This window comes from Pangasianodon hypophthalmus, chromosome 15 (assembly GCF_027358585.1).
Source record: "Pangasianodon hypophthalmus isolate fPanHyp1 chromosome 15, fPanHyp1.pri, whole genome shotgun sequence".
NCBI lineage: Eukaryota > Metazoa > Chordata > Actinopteri > Siluriformes > Pangasiidae > Pangasianodon > Pangasianodon hypophthalmus.
In genome coordinates this window covers 24,413,340-24,432,919 of record NC_069724.1, presented here as the reverse complement: position 1 = coordinate 24,432,919, position 19,580 = coordinate 24,413,340, and the positions used below count along the sequence as shown (strand labels likewise).

The window sequence follows — 19,580 nt, the reverse complement described above, 5'->3', positions numbered from 1 at the left end:
TCTATTTATGATTCTAATTCTATTCCAACTCATTTGTTTTTTGCATTCTGTTTATGATTCTGATTCAATCTGTCCATTCTCCTCTGAACTCTCTCAGCAACAAGGGGTTTGTGTAAGCTCTAAACCAACAACCACGCCACAAAATCCTGGCACCCACAACCACGCCACAATCAAGGTCACAAAGATCACACTTTATCTTCATTCTGATGATTGATATGAATATTAACTGAAGCTCCTGATTGGCTGATTAGAGAACTGCATGAATCTGCAGGTGCACAGGTGTTCCTAATAAAGTGGACATCCGAGGCCGGTACTCGATCACGGAACCAGTGTGTTTCTTGTGAACCAGCCCACGTTTCCACCGGTTTAAGAGCCGAGACATTACATAATCAGATGTAGGTGTTATCTCATGTACGGTATAAAAATAACAGCCGCTGCAGGATTTTAACACCGGAGTCAAACAACAAAACGCTCATCTGTGGTAGAAAATCACTGAACATCAACACCATCACCACCAACAGTCATTAAGAGACTGGAACACCTGACCTTCCTCCATCTATACATCCAACACCTGACCTTCCTCCATCTATACATCCAACACCTGACCTTCCTCCACCTATACATCCAGCACCTCACCTTCCTCCATCTATACATCCAGCACCTCACCTTCCTCCATCTATACATCCAACACCTCACCTTCCTCCATCTATACATCCAGCACCTCACCTTCCTCCATCTATACATCCAACACCTGACCTTCCTCCATCTATACATCCAACACCTGACCTTCCTCCATCTATACATCCAACACCTGACCTTCCTCCATCTATACATCCAGCACCTCACTTTCCTCCATCTATACATCCAACACCTCACCTTCCTCCATCTATACATCCAGCACCTGACCTTCCTCCATCTATACATCCAGCACCTCACCTTCCTCCACCTATACATCCAGCACCTCACCTTCCTCCACCTATACATCCAACACCTGACCTTCCTCCATCTATACATCCAACACCTGACCTTCCTCCATCTATACATCCAGCACCTCACCTTCCTCCATCTATACATCCAGCACCTCACCTTCCTCCACCTATACATCCAGCACCTGACCTTCCTCCACCTATACATCCAGCACCTCACCTTCCTCCATCTATACATCCAGCACCTGACCTTCCTCCATCTATACATCCAGCACCTGACCTTCCTCCATCTATACATCCAGCACCTCACCTTCCTCCATCTATACATCCAGCACCTCACCTTCCTCCATCTATACACCCAGCACCTGACTTTCCTCCATCTATACATCCAGCACCTGACCTTCCTCCATCTATACATCCAGCACCTCACTTTCCTCCATCTATACATCCAACACCTCACCTTCCTCCATCTATACATCCAGCACCTGACCTTCCTCCATCTATACATCCAACACCTGACCTTCCTCCATCTATACATCCAGCACCTGACCTTCCTCCATCTATACATCCAGCACCTCACTTTCCTCCACCTATACATCCAGCACCTGACCTTCCTCCATCTATACATCCAGCACCTGACCTTCCTCCATCTATACATCCAACACCTCACCTTCCTCCATCTATACATCCAGCACCTCACTTTCCTCCACCTATACATCCAGCACCTGACCTTCCTCCATCTATACATCCAACACCTGACCTTCCTCCATCTATACATCCAGCACCTCACTTTCCTCCACCTATACATCCAGCACCTGACCTTCCTCCATCTATACATCCAACACCTCACCTTCCTCCATCTATACATCCAGCACCTCACTTTCCTCCACCTATACATCCAGCACCTGACCTTCCTCCATCTATACATCCAGCACCTGACTTTCCTCCATCTATACATCCAACACCTGACCTTCCTCCATCTATACATCCAGCACCTGACCTTCCTCCATCTATACATCCAACACCTCACCTTCCTCCATCTATACATCCAACACCTCACCTTCCTCCATCTATACATCCAACACCTGACTTTCCTCCACCTATACATCCAGCACCTCACCTTCCTCCATCTATACATCCAACACCTGACCTTCCTCCATCTATACATCCAGCACCTCACTTTCCTCCATCTATACATCCAGCACCTCACCTTCCTTCATCTAAACATCCAACACCTGACCTTCCTCCATCTATACATCCAACACCTGACCTTCCTCCATCTATACATCCAGCACCTGACTTTCCTCCATCTATACATCCAGCACCTGACCTTCCTCCATCTATACATCCAACACCTCACCTTCCTCCATCTATACATCCAGCACCTGACCTTCCTCCATCTATACATCCAACACCTCACCTTCCTCCATCTATACATCCAACACCTCACCTTCCTCCATCTATACATCCAACACCTCACCTTCCTCCATCTATACATCCAACACCTGACTTTCCTCCACCTATACATCCAGCACCTCACCTTCCTCCATCTATACATCCAGCACCTGACCTTCCTCCATCTATACATCCAGCACCTCACTTTCCTCCATCTATACATCCAGCACCTCACCTTCCTCCATCTATACATCCAACACCTGACCTTCCTCCATCTATACATCCAACACCTGACCTTCCTCCATCTATACATCCAGCACCTGACCTTCCTCCACCTATACATCCAGCACCTGACCTTCCTCCATCTATACATCCAACACCTGACCTTCCTCCATCTATACATCCAACACCTCACTTTCCTCCATCTATACATCCAGCACCTGACCTTCCTCCATCTATACATCCAGCACCTCACTTTCCTCCATCTATACATCCAGCACCTCACTTTCCTCCATCTATACATCCAGCACCTCACTTTCCTCCATCTATACATCCAGCACCTCACTTTCCTCCATCTATACATCCAGCACCTCACTTTCCTCCATCTATACATCCAGCACCTCACTTTCCTCCATCTATACATCCAGCACCTCACTTTCCTTCATCTATACATCCAGCACCTGACCTTCCTCCATCTATACATCCAGCACCTGACCTTCCTCCATCTATACATCCAGCACCTCACCTTCCTCCATCTATACATCCAGCACCTCACCTTCCTCCATCTATACATCCAACACCTCACTTTCCTCCATCTATACATCCAACACCTCACTTTCCTCCATCTATACATCCAGCACCTGACCTTCCTCCATCTATACATCCAGCACCTCACTTTCCTCCATCTATACATCCATCACCTCACTTTCCTCCATCTATACATCCAACACCTCACTTTCCTCCATCTATACATCCAACACCTGACCTTCCTCCATCTATACATCCAACACCTCACTTTCCTCCATCTATACATCCAGCACCTCACTTTCCTCCATCTATACATCCAGCACCTCACTTTCCTCCATCTATACATCCAACACCTCACTTTCCTCCATCTATACATCCAGCACCTCACTTTCCTCCATCTATACATCCAGCACCTCACTTTCCTCCATCTATACATCCAGCACCTGACCTTCCTCCATCTATACATCCAGCACCTGACCTTCCTCCATCTATACATCCAGCACCTCACTTTCCTCCATCTATACATCCAACACCTCACTTTCCTCCACCTATACATCCAGCACCTCACTTTCCTCCACCTATACATCCACCTCACCTTCCTCCATCTATAGAACTTAAATACATATATTTGCTTAGATACTTAATTATTACTTAAGTTACTTAAGTACTTATTTGATTACTTATTTACATACCTAATTAACTACTTAATCCCTTAGTTAATTACTGCATATTTTATTTGCTTATTTAGTTAGTGACTGAATGAATTACTTCATTTCTGACTTGCGTAAGTAACTAATTTACTAAACTCTGCACTTTCTTTATTATTTAAACACCCGCGTACTCTGCCTTTTTCATGCTCATTGATTCAGCTCCTGAAGTGCTTTATACATCATCTGTCCTTTCATCTATCCATCCATCCACTCATCCACTCATCCATTCATCCATTCAGCCATCCACTGTTCTGTTCATCCATCCACTCATCCACTCGTCCATTCATACGCACATTCGTTAATCCCTCTATCCACACACTAACTCCATCTGCTCTGATTTCCCTCCATTCTGAAAGAACAAAAGTCTCAAAAACCATCTGCAGCACTACAGTGAAGTAAAGTGACACCACTGGAGCCACTGTGATATTTATTAAAAGTGCAGTATTGTGGAGTATATTGTAGTACTGTGGAGTACTGTGGAGTATTGTACAGTACTATGCAGTATTGTGGAGTATTGTGGTCTATTGTGTAGTATTGTATAGTATTGTGGAGTATTGTGCAGTGTCCATTATTGCGCTGTATTGTGCAGTGTTTGTGCAGTATTGTGGAGTATTGTGCAGTATTGTGGAGTACTGTGGAGTATTGTGCAGTGTTATGGTGTATTGTATAGTATTGTGCAGTATTGTGGTGCATTGTGAAGTATTGCAGAGTACTGTAGAGTACTGTGGAGTATTGTGCAGCATTGTGGAGTATTGTGTAGTGTGGAGTATTGTGCAGTATTGTGTAGTGTGGAGTATTGTGCAGTGTTATGGTGTATTGTGCAGTATTGTGGAGTACTGCGGAGTATTGTGAAGTATTGCGGAGTACTGTGGAGTGTTATGGTGTATTGTATAGTATTGTGCAGTATTGTGGTGCATTGTGAAGTATTGCAGAGTACTGTAGAGTACTGTGGAGTATTGTGCAGCATTGTGGAGTATTGTGTAGTGTGGAGTATTGTGCAGTATTGTGTAGTGTGGAGTATTGTGGAGTATTGTGGTGTAGTGTGCAGTATTGTGCAGTATTGTGTAGTAGTGTGCAGTATTGTGTAGTAGTGTGCAGTATTGTGTAGTGTGCAGTATTGTGTAGTGTGCAGTATTGTGGTGTATTGTGCAGTATTGTGGTGTAGTGTGCAGTATTGTGCAGTATTGTGTAGTAGTGTGCAGTATTGTGTAGTAGTGTGCAGTATTGTGTAGTAGTGTGCAGTATTGTGTAGTGTGCAGTATTGTGGTGTATTGTGCAGTATTGTGTAGTAGTGTGCAGTATTGTGTAGTAGTGTGCAGTATTGTGTAGTGTGCAGTATTGTGTAGTGTGCAGTATTGTGGTGTATTGTGCAGTATTGTGGTGTAGTGTGGAGTATTGTGCAGTATTGTGTAGTAGTGTGCAGTATTGTGTAGTAGTGTGCAGTATTGTGTAGTAGTGTGCAGTATTGTGTAGTGTGCAGTATTGTGGTGTATTGTGCAGTATTGTGTAGTAGTGTGCAGTATTGTGTAGTAGTGTGCAGTATTGTGTAGTGTGCAGTATTGTGGTGTATTGTGCAGTATTGTGTAGTAGTGTGCAGTATTGTGGTGTATTGTGCAGTATTGTGTAGTAGTGTGCAGTATTGTGTAGTAGTGTGCAGTATTGTGTAGTGTGCAGTATTGTGTAGTGTGCAGTATTGTGGTGTATTGTGCAGTATTGTGGTGTAGTGTGCAGTATTGTGCAGTATTGTGTAGTAGTGTGCAGTATTGTGTAGTAGTGTGCAGTATTGTGTAGTGTGCAGTATTGTGGTGTATTGTGCAGTATTGTGTAGTAGTGTGCAGTATTGTGTAGTAGTGTGCAGTATTGTGTAGTGTGCAGTATTGTGTAGTGTGCAGTATTGTGGTGTATTGTGCAGTATTGTGGTGTAGTGTGGAGTATTGTGCAGTATTGTGTAGTAGTGTGCAGTATTGTGTAGTAGTGTGCAGTATTGTGTAGTAGTGTGCAGTATTGTGTAGTGTGCAGTATTGTGGTGTATTGTGCAGTATTGTGTAGTAGTGTGGAGTATTGTGTAGTAGTGTGCAGTATTGTGTAGTGTGCAGTATTGTGGTGTATTGTGCAGTATTGTGTAGTAGTGTGCAGTATTGTGTAGTAGTGTGCAGTATTGTGTATTGTGCAGTATTGTGGTGTATTGTGCAGTATTGTGTAGTGTGCAGTATTGTGTATTGTGCAGTATTGTGGTGTATTGTGCAGTATTGTGTAGTAGTGTGCAGTATTGTGTAGTAGTGTGCAGTATTGTGTAGTAGTGTGCAGTATTGTGTAGTGTGCAGTATTGTGGTGTATTGTGCAGTATTGTGTAGTAGTGTGCAGTATTGTGTATTGTGCAGTATTGTGGTGTATTGTGCAGTATTGTGTAGTGTGCAGTATTGTGTAGTGTGCAGTATTGTGTAGTATTGTGTAGTGTGCAGTATTGTGGTGTATTGTGTAGTGTGCAGTATTGTGGTGTATTGTGCAGTATTGTGTAGTATTGTGTAGTGTGCAGTATTGTGGTGTATTGTGTAGTGTGCAGTATTGTGGTGTATTGTGCAGTATTGTGTAGTATTGTGTAGTGTGCAGTATTGTGGTGTATTGTGGTGTATTGTGCAGTATTGTGTAGTATTGTGTAGTGTGCAGTATTGTGGTGTATTGTGCAGTATTGTGGAGTATTGTGGTGTATTGTGCAGTATTGTGGAGTATTGTGGTGTATTGTGCAGTATTGTGCAGTATTGTGTAGTATTGTGTAGTGTGCAGTATTGTGTAGTGTGCAGTATTGTGTAGTGTGCAGTATTGTGGTGTATTGTGCAGTAGTGTGGTGTATTGTGGTGTATTGTGGTGTATTGTGCAGTAGTGTGGTGTATTGTGGAGTATTGTGGTGTATTGTGCAGTAGTGTGCAGTAGTGTGGTGTATTGTGGAGTATTGTGGTGTATTGTGCAGTATTTGTGGAGTATTGTGCAGTAGTGTGGAGTATTGTGCAGCATCATGTGCTGAGTGTGTGTTAGAACCCCACAGTGTGTTCCATTCATCCTTTAGCGGAAGAATATCACTGCTGTGTTGTTCTCCTCACGTTACTCTTCATACATTATTCAGCACGATCAGTAACGACATGCAGGTGTTGGAGAAAGCGCCGATGTTTCAATAAACACGCTGTAAGAGCTCTCACATGTAATAAAAAATATATTATTCAAGCGCTGTATGCATTTACACCACAGTGCTGCTGAATTCTGGACTCTGATTGGTCAGAAGGTGTTGATTAATTTTCTGTAACAGCAGCTCTGACAGTAGTGCAGCTGCGAATCAGGTTTATATTAATGCGCTCGCTCTATACCTTATCGTTTCTATAGTAACAGCTCATTCACAGGGACGTGTACAGCAGACGCTCCACTGATAATAAACAGATTAAAAACTGGTTGATGCGGTGAAGTTTTCTGTAAGGAGATGTTTAACGTTTACGGAAGGAGTCTCCAGTGTCAGCGCTCTGTAACCGTCAGAGGTACAGCTTTTTTTTTTTTTTAATCTTTGCATTTTCTCTTTAAGAGAGATAAGAAAGAGAGGGTGGTGAGGGAACGACTGTTTATAGCTGCTATAACGCAAGTGACAACAGGAACTAACTTATTACATGGACGTTTCACAACATTAAATGTAACTATAAATGGATAAAACATTATGACATGTCGCTCTGAAATGAAAACAGATTGTAATTGCTGGCAAAGTGCTTCGTTATAAGGGGAACCAAACACTTCAGGACGTTCTGTTAGAGGAAAATAAGCAACTTCAGGGTGGTAACAGTAGCTCTGCTTCATCACACCACCCCGTTAGTTGATGATTTTCCTATAACAGCACACCCTGAAGTGGTTTATTCCTTAATTAATAACAGTTGTAATCTTTGTAAGCAGTTGATTTACCCAGTAAATAAACGTATCGTTAAAACTCGCAGGTTCACAGCTTTTATTTTTTTGCTTGCGGTTTGCTGCACACGTAAATATCGTGACACGTATTGTGTATGGTAGAAATGTCTTCAGGTATCGTGATGTGATGTTTTTGTCATATTGTGCACCCCTAGTGAGAATGTGTTGACTTCCTGTGTGCTGCTTAACAGTTTTCAGGCCACACAAGTGCCGTTAAAGTATAATATAAGGAGCAGGTATTGTAAATATTCTCCTCGAGGCCGGCGTTTCGGTTCTGCTGCGAGTCAGTGACTTAGAAATACGTGAATTAGAAAATGTTTGTAGCCTTGAACTTGCTCTCGTGTCCTCGGGGATTTATGGCAATAAGGGCGTTTAGTAATTAACCCCGATTTATGCTCGTTGTGGTCTTTCACAACCCTGTTGACTTTCTAATACGGCAGCGTTCCTGCCGTACTTTGCCCTCTAGAACTTTAACTCGGCTTTTCATCGTCAAAACTTCACACCTGACGAGTCCAGCTCATGTGTTTAACCCCTAAGAAATGCCTTTTTTTTTTTTTTTTTGCATTGAGATTAAATCTTAAACAGCACTCTTCTGAGAAAAAAAAAAAAAAACATGAGCAAAGCTTAAATATTAACAAGCTTTTATACAGAGGTGTGATCTGAGAAGAACTCCAGGTCCTGCTCGCGTTTTGATTTTTCAGGATAACTTTTATTAAATGTGATGAAGTGCGATGTGATGGAGCGACTGTGATTATTTTCCTATAACAGCATGCAATGAAGTGTTTTATTCCTTTTATACCACAGCAATTTGCCAACGATTACAATTTTTTATTGATTACAATTAACACTACAGTGTGCTTTTTATCCATTTATGGTTACACTTAATGTTGTGGATCGTCCACCATTTAGTTTCAAAGCACTGACACTGGAGACTCCTTCCATAAATGTTAAATAAACACGTTTCTTCTTGCAGAAAACTTCACCACATCAAAACTTCACCACGTTAGTTTTTAATCTGTTTATTATTATTGGAGCGTCTGCCATATACGTCCCTGTGAATGAGCTGTTACTATAGAAACGCTGATGTATTACTATAGAACGAGTGCATTAATATACACCTGTGATTCGCAGCTGCACTACTGTCAGAGCTGCTGGTATAAAAAATGAATCAACACCTTCTGACCAATCACAATCCAGAATTCCGTAGAATGTTTTCCGTCCCCACACATGTTTCTGCATTGTTCGACCTTTCAGAGAGGACACAAACAGGAAGTAGATGATTTCCCAGCATGCCTACAGGCCCTGACTGTTCACTCGCTCATGCTTCTGTAAAACCAGGTGGAGAGTTAATCCCTAATCCGAGTCGTGTGTGAGTGTGTGACAGCAACTAAAGGTAAAATTCACACTTTTAGAAAGTGCACACACGTTCCAATATCTCACGCTTAGTACAGGAAGCAGGTGGACTGTGTGTGTGTGTGTGTGTGTGTGTGTGTGTGTGCGTGTTCTTACCTGGCACCAATGATGTCCTTCTTTGCCAGATCAATGCCTGCAATGACCTTGACACGAAGGACACGTGACTCATTCTGGAGAGAAAAACACACACACACACATACAGAAAATAGTAGATTAATAAAACACCACAAGTAAAACAAACAGTGTGACTGTGTTAAAAACACACATCATGAATAAACAGCAAACATTAGCAGCTTGTGAGTGAAGGAGGCGTGGCTTCTGTGTCAGTCTCTATAAAGGAGGTGTGGCCTCTGTTTATCAGTTGTAAAGGAGGCGTGGCCTCTGTTTATCAGCTGTAAAGGAGGCGTGGCTTCTGTGTCAGTCTCTATAAAGGAGGTGTGGCATCTGTTTCTCAGTTGTAAAAGAGGCGTAGCCTCTGTTTATCAGCTTTAAAAGGAGGAGTGGCCTCTGTTTATCAGCTGTAAAGGAGGCGTGGCCTCCGTTTATCAGCTGTAAAGGAGGCGTGGCCTCCGTTTATCAGCTGTAAAGGAGGCGTGGCCTCTCGGTGCCTGTCAGTCTCAGTGAAGGAGGTGCCGTATCCGTGTCTGTGAGTGTTAGGGAAGGAGGCGTGGCCTCTGTGTCTGTCAGTCACAGTGAATGGGGCATGGCCTGTGCATCAGTCACAGTGAAGGAGGTGTGGCCTGTGTGTCAGTCACAGTGAAGGAGGCGTGGCCTCTGTGTTTGTCAGTCACAGTAAAAGAAGGTGTGGCACAGTTCAGAAAGTCACATGGGAGTTGGCAGCAGGTGTTGGCTCACACACACACACACACACACAAGAATTACGACCTACAGAGAAACAGTTCTTTCCTTTTTCTCTGCCCCTCCGAGATCCTCCTCTGACTGCCGTGTGGTTATTTTTATCTACCACACACACCCACACACACACACACACGCGCGCACCCACGCGCACACACACCCACACACCCTCTTGGTGTATTATCAGTCCAGCTGATAGTAAACCTGCGTGTGTGAACATTCTTTATCTGATCTATGATTTTATCCACACGGAGACACAGAGACACTGAAACAGTGAAGCATAGAGACACAGAGACGCTGAAGCACAGAGACACAGAAACACAGAGACGCTGAAACACAGCAACACTGAAGCACAGAGACACAGAAACAGAGAGACGCTGAAGCACAGAGATGCTGAAGCACAGAAGTACAGAGACACAGAAACACAGAGACACAGAAACAGAGAGACGCTGAAGCACAGAGATGCTGAAGCACAGAAGTACAGAGACACGGAAACACAGAGACACTGAAACACAGAGACAGAGGCACGGAGAAACAGGGACACGGAGACACTGAAACACAGGGCCACTGAAACACAGAGACACTGAAACACAGAGACATGGAGGAACACAGACACTGAAACACAGAGACACAGAAACACAGAGACAGAGGCACGGAGAAACAGGGACACGGAGACACTGAAACACAGGGCCACTGAAACACAGAGACACTGAAACACAGAGACATGGAGGAACAGAGACACAGAAACACAGAGACTCTGAAGCACAGAGACACTGAGACACAGAGACATGGAGGAACAGAGACACTGAAACACAGAGACTCTGAAGCACAGAGACACTGAGACACAGAGACATGGAGGAACAGAGACACTGAAACACAGAGACTCTGAATCACAGAGACACTGAGACACAGAGACATGGAGGAACAGAGACACTGAAACACAGAGACTCTGAAGCACAGAGACACTGAGACATGGAGGAACAGAGACACTGAAACACAGAGACTCTGAAGCACAGAGACACTGAGACACAGAGACATGGAGGAACAGAGACACTGAAACACAGAGACTCTGAAGCACAGAGACACAGAGACATGGAGGAACAGAGACACTGAAACACAGAGACTCTGAAGCACAGAGACACCGAGACACAAAGACATGGAGGAACAGAGACACTGAAACACAGAGACATGGAGGAACAGAGACTCTGAAGCACAGAGACACTGAGACACAGAGACATGGAGGAACAGAGACACTGAAACACAGAGACTCTGAAGCACAGAGACACTGAGACACAGAGACATGGAGGAACAGAGACACTGAAACACAGAGACTCTGAAGCACAGAGACACTGAGACACAGAGACATGGAGGAACAGAGACACTGAAACACAGAGACATGGAGGAACAGAGACACTGAAACACAGCAACGCTGAAACAGAGAGATGCTGAAGCACAGAGACACCAAAACACAGAGACACTGAAACACAGAGACATGGAGGAACAGAAAGAGAGATAGAACATCTGCTGTAGGGTTCTGCAGATAGACAGAAAGATAAACAGGCACGCAGGTAGACAGAGAAAAAGACATGCAGGCAGGTAGACAGATAGAGAGAACGATAGTCAGACAGACAGAAAGATAGACAGGCAGACAGTCATACAGAGACACAGAGACAGCGAGAAAGACAGATGAACAGAAATAAAGAAAGACAAACAGACGTGTAAATATGCTAATTTTACTGAATATTCAGCTTATCAGTAACAATTCCCAAAGATTTGATGGAACTCAAATCTTATATATAATACAATCATATTACACACACACACACACACACACACACACACACACACACACACACATCCCTCTGAAAAAACCTGTCAGGAACGACAACGACGGAATTTCAGAGACGCTTCTAGAAAGCAAACAAATCCAACAGAATCAAAATCAAACAAATCAAAAAGATTCACTTTTCATTTTGATTCATATGAAGATGTGATTAGAAAAGTGTTCTGAACGCATTTTTTTTATTCCTGGAGCCGCTCGTCATGAAAAACCCCAGGATTAACGTTCCCGCGTTCATTTTATAAAAAAAAAGAAATATTTTTTATATTATTGACCCAAAAATGAGCTCATATAAGAGTCAAGAAAAGAAACTCATGATTCATGAAAAAGCAATTATTTTTCCAATTCTTACTAATTATCACAAATATTAATCTAGAGAAAATGTGATAAAGAGTCACAGAGACAAACTGCTTGGGATAAGTGTGTGTGTGTGTGTGTGAGTGTGTGTGTGTGTGTGTGTGTGTGTGAGTGAGTCACAATGTTACATAAGACCTCCAGGCTGCTTTTACACGTTTCCTCCGGGACGACTCGTGTTCTTACACACCTGAACAAACACCTCGTCTGCAGGACATTTTGAGTCCTGATGAAACACGTTCAGAGTCGTGATTTGATTCTGTATGCTGATGCATTTCCTTTTCAGACAGGAAATCAGAGTGATGGCATTCTGAAATATTTGAGTGATTTACACAACGGCCAATAGCACTCCAGATACGCTATGACATGCCACACCCACTGAGAACCGAAACACACCTGACAATAGCTTAGCAAACTAGCTAATATACTGCATATATTTTACATCATTTCAAACAGACAGACACGTAGAGAGACAGACAGACTGAGAGATAGACAGACAGAAATATAAAGAGGAAGAAAGGTAGATAGAGAGAAAGAAAGATAGACAGAGAGAAAACAGGCAGGTAAATAAAGAGAAAGACAGATAGATAGACAGAGAGATGGAGAAAAACAGACAGTTAGACAAATAAAGAGACAGACAGAAAGAAGTAGAGAGAGAAACAGACAGAGAGATTAACGGACCTGCAGACAAAGAGAAAGGCAGACAGATACACAGATAAAGTGATATACAAGTAGACAGATAGAGAGAAAGACAGACAGGTAGATAGAAACAGACATACAGGCACATAGATATACAGGCAGAAAGAGAGGAAAAACAGACAGACAAATAGAGAGTAAGACAGGCAGACAGGCAAAAGGATTATGCAACACGGCCTTATACACATATATTATTAAAGATACATGTGTGTGAGTGTGTAACAACACGATCATATCACACACCACTGAGAGAGAGAGAGAGAGAGAGACAGAGAGTGAGAGACAGAGTGACAGAGAGAGAGACAGAGTGACAGAGAGAGAGACAGAGTGACAGAGAGAGAGACAGACAGACAGAGAGAGAGACAGACAGAGAAACAGACAGGGAGAGAGAAAGAGAGAGAGAGACAAACAGACAGACAGAGAAACAGACAGAGAGAGAGAGACAGGGAGAGAGAAAGAGAGAGAGACAGACAGACAGACAGAGAAACAGACAGAGAGAGAGAGACAGAGAGAGAGAGAGACAGTAGTTAATCTAGTAAAGTGTAATCAGGTGGTTATATATTAGATGTGCTGTAGTGTGTGTGAGTGACACATTAACTCTCTGGCTGATGTGTATACATATAATGAGATGATTAACTAAATTCTGACTCACTAAAAACTATTTCACGATATTACACACACACACACACACACACACACACACACACACACACACACACGTACACGCACACCGTGACCTGTTGCCCGACAGTAACACTCACTATGACCTACTGCATTGTAACTGAGCTGACGTGAGGGTAACAGGGGTTGGTATGGGGGGAACAGGGTTGGTATAGGGGTAACAGGGTCTATATATGGGGAACAGGGCTGGTATAGGGGGAACAGGGTTGGTATAGGGGGAACAGGGTCTATATATGGGGAACAGGGCTGGTATAGGGGAAACAGGGTTGGTATGGGGGAACAGGGTTGGTATGGGGGAACAGGGTTGGTATGGGGAAACAGGGTTGGTATGGGGAAACAGGGTTGGTATGGGGAAAAGGGTTGGTATGGGGGAACAGGGTTGGTATGGGGGAACAGGGTTGGTATGGGGAAACAGGGTTGGTATGGGGGAAAAGGGTTGGTATGGGGGAACAGGGTTGGTATGGGGGAACAGGGTTGGTATGGGGGAACAGGGTTGGTATAGGGGTAACAGGGCTGGTATTGGGGAAACAGGGCTGGTATAGGGGGAACAGGGCTGGTATAGGGGTAACAGGGCTGGTATGGGGGGAACAGGGTTGGTATGGAGGAACAGGGCTGGTATGGGGAAAAGGGTTGGTATGGGGGAACAGGGCTGGTATAGGGGTAACAGGGCTGGTATAGGGGTAACAGGGCTGGTATGGGGGGAACAGGGCTGGTATGGGGGGAACAGGGTTGATATGGGGGAACAGGGCTGGTATGGGGAAACAGGGTTGGTATGGGGGTAAGAGGGGTGGCATGGGGAAACAGGGTTGTTATAGGGGGAACAGAGTTGGTATAGGGGGAACAGGGCTGGTATAGCGGGAACAGGGTTGGTATAGGGGGAACAGGGTTGGTATAGGGGGAACGGGGTTGGTATAGGGGGAACGGGGTTGGTATGGGGAAACGGGGCTGGTATGGGGAAACAGGGTTGGTATGGGGAAACAGGGCTGGTATAGGGGAAACAGGGCTGGTATAGGGGAAACAGGGCTGGTATAGGGGAAACAGGGCTGGTATAGGGGAAACAGGGTTGGTATGGGGGGAACAGGGCTGGTATGGGGGGAACAGGGCTGGTATAGGGGGAACAGGGCTGGTATGGGGGGAACAGGGCTGGTATGGGGGGAACAGGGCTGGTATAGGGGTAACAGGGCTGGTATGGGGAAACAGGGCTGGTATAGGGGAAACAGGGCTGGTATAGGGGAAACAGGGCTGGTATGGGGGAACAGGGCTGGTATGGGGGGAACAGGGCTGGTATGGGGAAACAGGGCTGGTATAGGGGGAACAGGGCTGGTATAGGGGGAACAGGGCTGGTATAGGGGGAACAGGGCTGGTATAGGGGAAAGAGGGTGGGTATGGGGAAACAGAGCTGGTATAGGGGGAACAGGGCTGGTATAGGGGTAACAGGGCTGGAATAGGGGTAACAGGGCTGGAATAGGGGTAACAGGGCTGGTATGGGGAGAACAGGGTTGGTATAGGGGAAACAGGGCTGGAATAGGGGAAACAGGGCTGGAATAGGGGAAACAGGGCTGGAATAGGGGAAACAGGGCTGGTATAGGAGTAAGAGTGTTGGTATAGGGGTAAGAGGGTGGGTATGGGGGAACAGGGCTGGTATGGGGGTAACAGGGCTGGTATGGGGGTAACAGCGCTGGTATAGAAGTAACAGGGCTGGTATGGGGAAACAGGGCTGGTATAGGGGAAACAGGGCTGGTATAGGGGGAACAGGGTTGGTATGGGGAAACAGGGCTGGTATAGGGGGAACAGGGCTGGTATAGGGGGAACAGGGCTGGTATAGGGGGAACAGGGCTGGTATAGGGGGAACAGGGCTGGTATAGGGGAAACAGGGCTGGTATAGGGGGAACAGGGCTGGTATAGGGGGAACAGGGCTGGTATAGGGGGAACAGGGCTGGTATAGGGGAAACAGGGCTGGTATAGGGGGAACAGGGTTGGTATGGGGAAACAGGGCTGGTATAGGGGGAACAGGGCTGGTATGGCGAAACAGGGCTGGTATACGGGTAAGAGGGTTGGTATAGGGGTAACAGGGCTCATATAGCGGGAACAGGGTTGGTATGGGGAAACAGGGTTTGTATAGGGGTAAGAGGGTTGACAGAAAGGTAACAAGAATTATCATAGGTGTATTTTACATCCCGCTGGTGTTCTCTCTATCATTCTTTGCGAGTTTGAATCCCTACAATATCGCAGATGTCCATGGCTGGGACACAAGTAAACAAAATTAGCTGTGCTCTCAGGGTGGGAGGGGCATACTCTCTCTCCCCTGTCAATCACAGTGACACTAGCCAATTGGTGGGTGTCTGTGAGCTCATGTATGTGGAAGAGGCCAGATAGCACTAAAAACATTTTAAAGCTTAGTAGTTTTTAAATAAAATTATATCGGTTGGGGATTGATATCGGCTGATACTCAAGAGTTCGGTTTCAGAATCAGAAGAGAAGAAGTGGTCTCAGGCCGTCTCTAATGTTCACCTCCTCAGAACAGAGAGCTGCAGAATCAGTGTTTTTATTCTGTCACTGAGACATATTCGCGTATGTGTCATATGCGTGTATTTACATAAGCTCCTGAAAAAGTAGTCGCATGCCTTTGACTAAAGGTCACAACTTTAGCAAGCGAACATGTCTGTATGTTGAGCTAAAGCTAATAGGTATATATACAGTATAACTCATTTAAAGGTAAGAAGTGATGCTGTGTTTACTGTTAATGCCGTGAGCCGCCATTTTGGTTTGACGTCACTCTCTGAACTTGGGGGTGAGGAGACCATCCCGAGTTCCAGAGTGGGAATTCCGAGCTATATGTCTGTTTTCTTTGGTTTTTCCTAGTCGGAGGTTGGATATTACAAATTATGACCTTTAGTCAAAGACATGTGACTACCTTTTCAGGAGCTTATGTAATCACACACACCTATGACACAATCTCAGCGACAATAAAAATAATAGTAAAATTGTTGACGTTCCAATCCGTCAGACATTTAAAGCAGATCCGAGATACATAGTGAACTTGCTGAAATCACAGAAAGATCACACGGAAAAGCTGAATCACACTCCAGATTAAAATCCTCAACAGGTATCTGTGATAAAGATCAAATGTCATGGTTTGGTTCCTTCCTCAGAGTTTAAAATGAAACCACAGGCTAATTCCTGATTTTTGAGGCAAAAACCATCTTCAGTTAGAGAGAACAGAAACAGGGAACCATACAGGAAGTTGTGTGAAATGTTCAGCGCTGATTCGGCTGTTAAGTGCAACACGGGAATTCGATCCATTCAACTGTAATGTAAGTGGAAAATTACCAGACTCCGTGTGTGTGTGTGTGTGTGTGTGTATACACCAGCATAATTAAGAATGTAGCCGAGTTGAAACTTGAATATACAAGCAAAACTCTTTATATGAAAAAGAATAAAGACTATTACACCACAGCACTTTTGAATTTTTGAATTCTGGATTCTGATTGGTTAGAAGGTGTTGATTAATATTCTATAACAGCAGCTCTGACAGTAGTGCAGCTTCAAATCACAGGTTTATGTTAATACACTAGTTCTTACAATAATATGTTATCTTTTCTATATTAACAGCTCATTCACAGGGACTCATACGATGGACGCTGGTCGATAATCATTGATACGGTGACTTTTTTTGTAACAAGACGTTCATTAGCTCTTATGGAAGGAGTCTCCAGTGTCAGCATTTTGTAACAGTCAGAGGTGAAGCTGTAACTTGAAGTTTTACGACATCTTCAGGACAGAGGAGTTTACGCTTTTTGCGTTTTTTTCTTGGTAACATGACAAGCTGTTTTTTTTTTTTTTTTGACTTCTAGAGAGAGAATAAAGAGAGGCTGGTAAGGGAATGACTGTTTATCGCTGCTATAACGTAATAGACAATGGGAAGTAACATTTTTTCGTGACTTTAAACGTAACTATAAACAGATAAAAAGTATGACGTGATGTTTTTTAATTCATGAAAAACTGTAATCGTGGCAAACTGCTGTGGTATAAGAGGAATAAAACACCTCAGAAGATGCAGTCTAACAGCACGACGCAGAGTGTTTTATATAATCCTTACATAACTGATGGTTTGGTGCGATTAGAAATTGAATTTAAACGTATTTGGCTTGAACGTATCTACATTTCGGACATGTAGGTGTCACACACATCAGTGCACGAAGGCTTTACGCAGCAAAAACGACTTCTTGCTGATGGTCCACTCCTTTAAACCTTTGGGTGCCACTCCCATCACTTGCACAGGGATGATTTAAAAAGCACACAGTGTATGTTTTGTGAGATGTTTTCAGATGAAATGGACATGTAGCATTTGATTCATTGATTCATGAAGCTGCTTTTCTCCCTGTAACTCCACACAACATGGTCTGATGACTGACAGCTCTGGATTTAAGATAAAGGCAGAGTTTGCACGGTTTATTTTGCATGCAAATCTTTTTATCCCTCAAACTGCACATGAATAATAATAATAATAATAATAATAATAATAATAATAATGTTGCTGTTGTCAGAGTGAAGTGGCACTTTGAATGGATGAAAAGAGCAATACACCAGCACCTCACCCTGCCAATATGACCACACTCCTAAAGCCTGATGTTACACAGTTACAACACAGGGCTCCAAATCGTGTCACAAATCTCACCTCGTCTTCAGAAAGTCCATAAATTGGCTCGAAATTGGCAGCCATGCAGGCAGAAATGGAGTTAAAGCAGAGAGAGCTCAGGAAGCCAGAACAATAGTGCCCCCTTCTCCACGAAAACAACGCTGTCTCCTCACTTTACACCAACACAGACGCTTTACGGCTGTCCTTATCCGCTGTCAGGTCTTAAATAAGTCATGCCCTTTAAGATAAATACGATATAACAGCGCTGTTTTCACTACAACGCCCAAAAACTTCCCGAAATCCGTTTTGGCGATGATGTGATTCCCTTCTCGCTCTGGCGAACAGCACTTCCTCTCCAGGACACACCGCCTTCCGAGATGACTGACAACCAATCCGACCAATCATAACGCTTCTTTCAACACCACCCAACCAATCAAATCGCCCGAATGGCGCCGGAGGAATGTGTAGTTTTCTACGGAGTCCTTCAGAGCTCATGGTGAAGTGGGGAAAAACTTAGCCGTGATGCAAATTTGTTGCTTCAGTCACGATTATTGATTAATTATACCAGATTAACGAGTTTCTCCATCCTTATTTACATTCATTACACCTCAGTTTATTAGCTTTGCCTTCGTTAGCTTTACAGTTTAGTCTTTATTACAACACCACAGGGTGTTTGTGACTAGCTACATGCTAGGAGGTGAGAGCGATATATCAGAATTATATCATATATCACGATATCACGATACGAGAAATATCACGATACATGATATTTCACATTATGTACTTTTCTAGAGTTGTTGTGAAACACTCCAATAAACACTCCATAAGTGACATTTAAAAAAAAAACAGTTTATTTAGATAAATGTTTTTAATTTGATTCTGACACAATTTGTGTTTAATTAATGGCTCTATTTTTACTTTAATTGTTTTTAATTGCATAATTTTCTTACATATGTCACAGCGTACAGTGTAGATACATAAAGCATAGATACAGCCAGGATCTTTAAATAATTATCTTTATTTTATTTTATTATTATTTTAATTTATGCATAGATTCCAAAGATTTAATTTTTTTCTGAAATAAACTGCACCAGAAAATCATGAAACCTGATTTTCAGGATGCCATCATTGAAGTCCAGAGAAACTTTTTCATAATGCAACTACGCCCTCTACAGTTCTGTCTATGCCATTTACACATACTGTTAATGTAAGTGCAAAAGTTTGCACACCCAAGGTATTTTACAGATCACAAAAATGGTCAAGTTTATGCAAAGATAATAATTAGACAAAAAACGTTGTTTCTGTATGTGATATAAACGTGAAGTGGAGTTATTATCACCCAGAAGTTGATTGTTTTCTTGTAACAACACATCCTGAACTGTTTT

General features: G+C 43.5%; 1 protein-coding gene across 4 annotated transcripts in view; it reads right to left on the bottom strand.

The window, feature by feature from the left end:
- nedd4l (NEDD4 like E3 ubiquitin protein ligase) overlaps positions 1 to 18,563 on the bottom strand; it is a 70,755-nt gene extending 52,192 nt beyond the window's left edge. For all 4 annotated transcript variants that reach the window (XM_053240078.1, XM_053240079.1, XM_053240080.1 and 1 more), the window contains exons 1-2: positions 18,235 to 18,563; positions 9,227 to 9,300 (exon numbers count right to left, since the gene is read on the bottom strand). In XM_053240078.1, coding sequence (XP_053096053.1) covers positions 9,227 to 9,300; positions 18,235 to 18,279 — 119 coding nt within the window. In that variant the 5' untranslated portion in view covers positions 18,280 to 18,563. The remainder of the gene's footprint in view (positions 1 to 9,226; positions 9,301 to 18,234) is intronic.
- Positions 18,564 to 19,580: the final 1,017 nt, after the last annotated feature.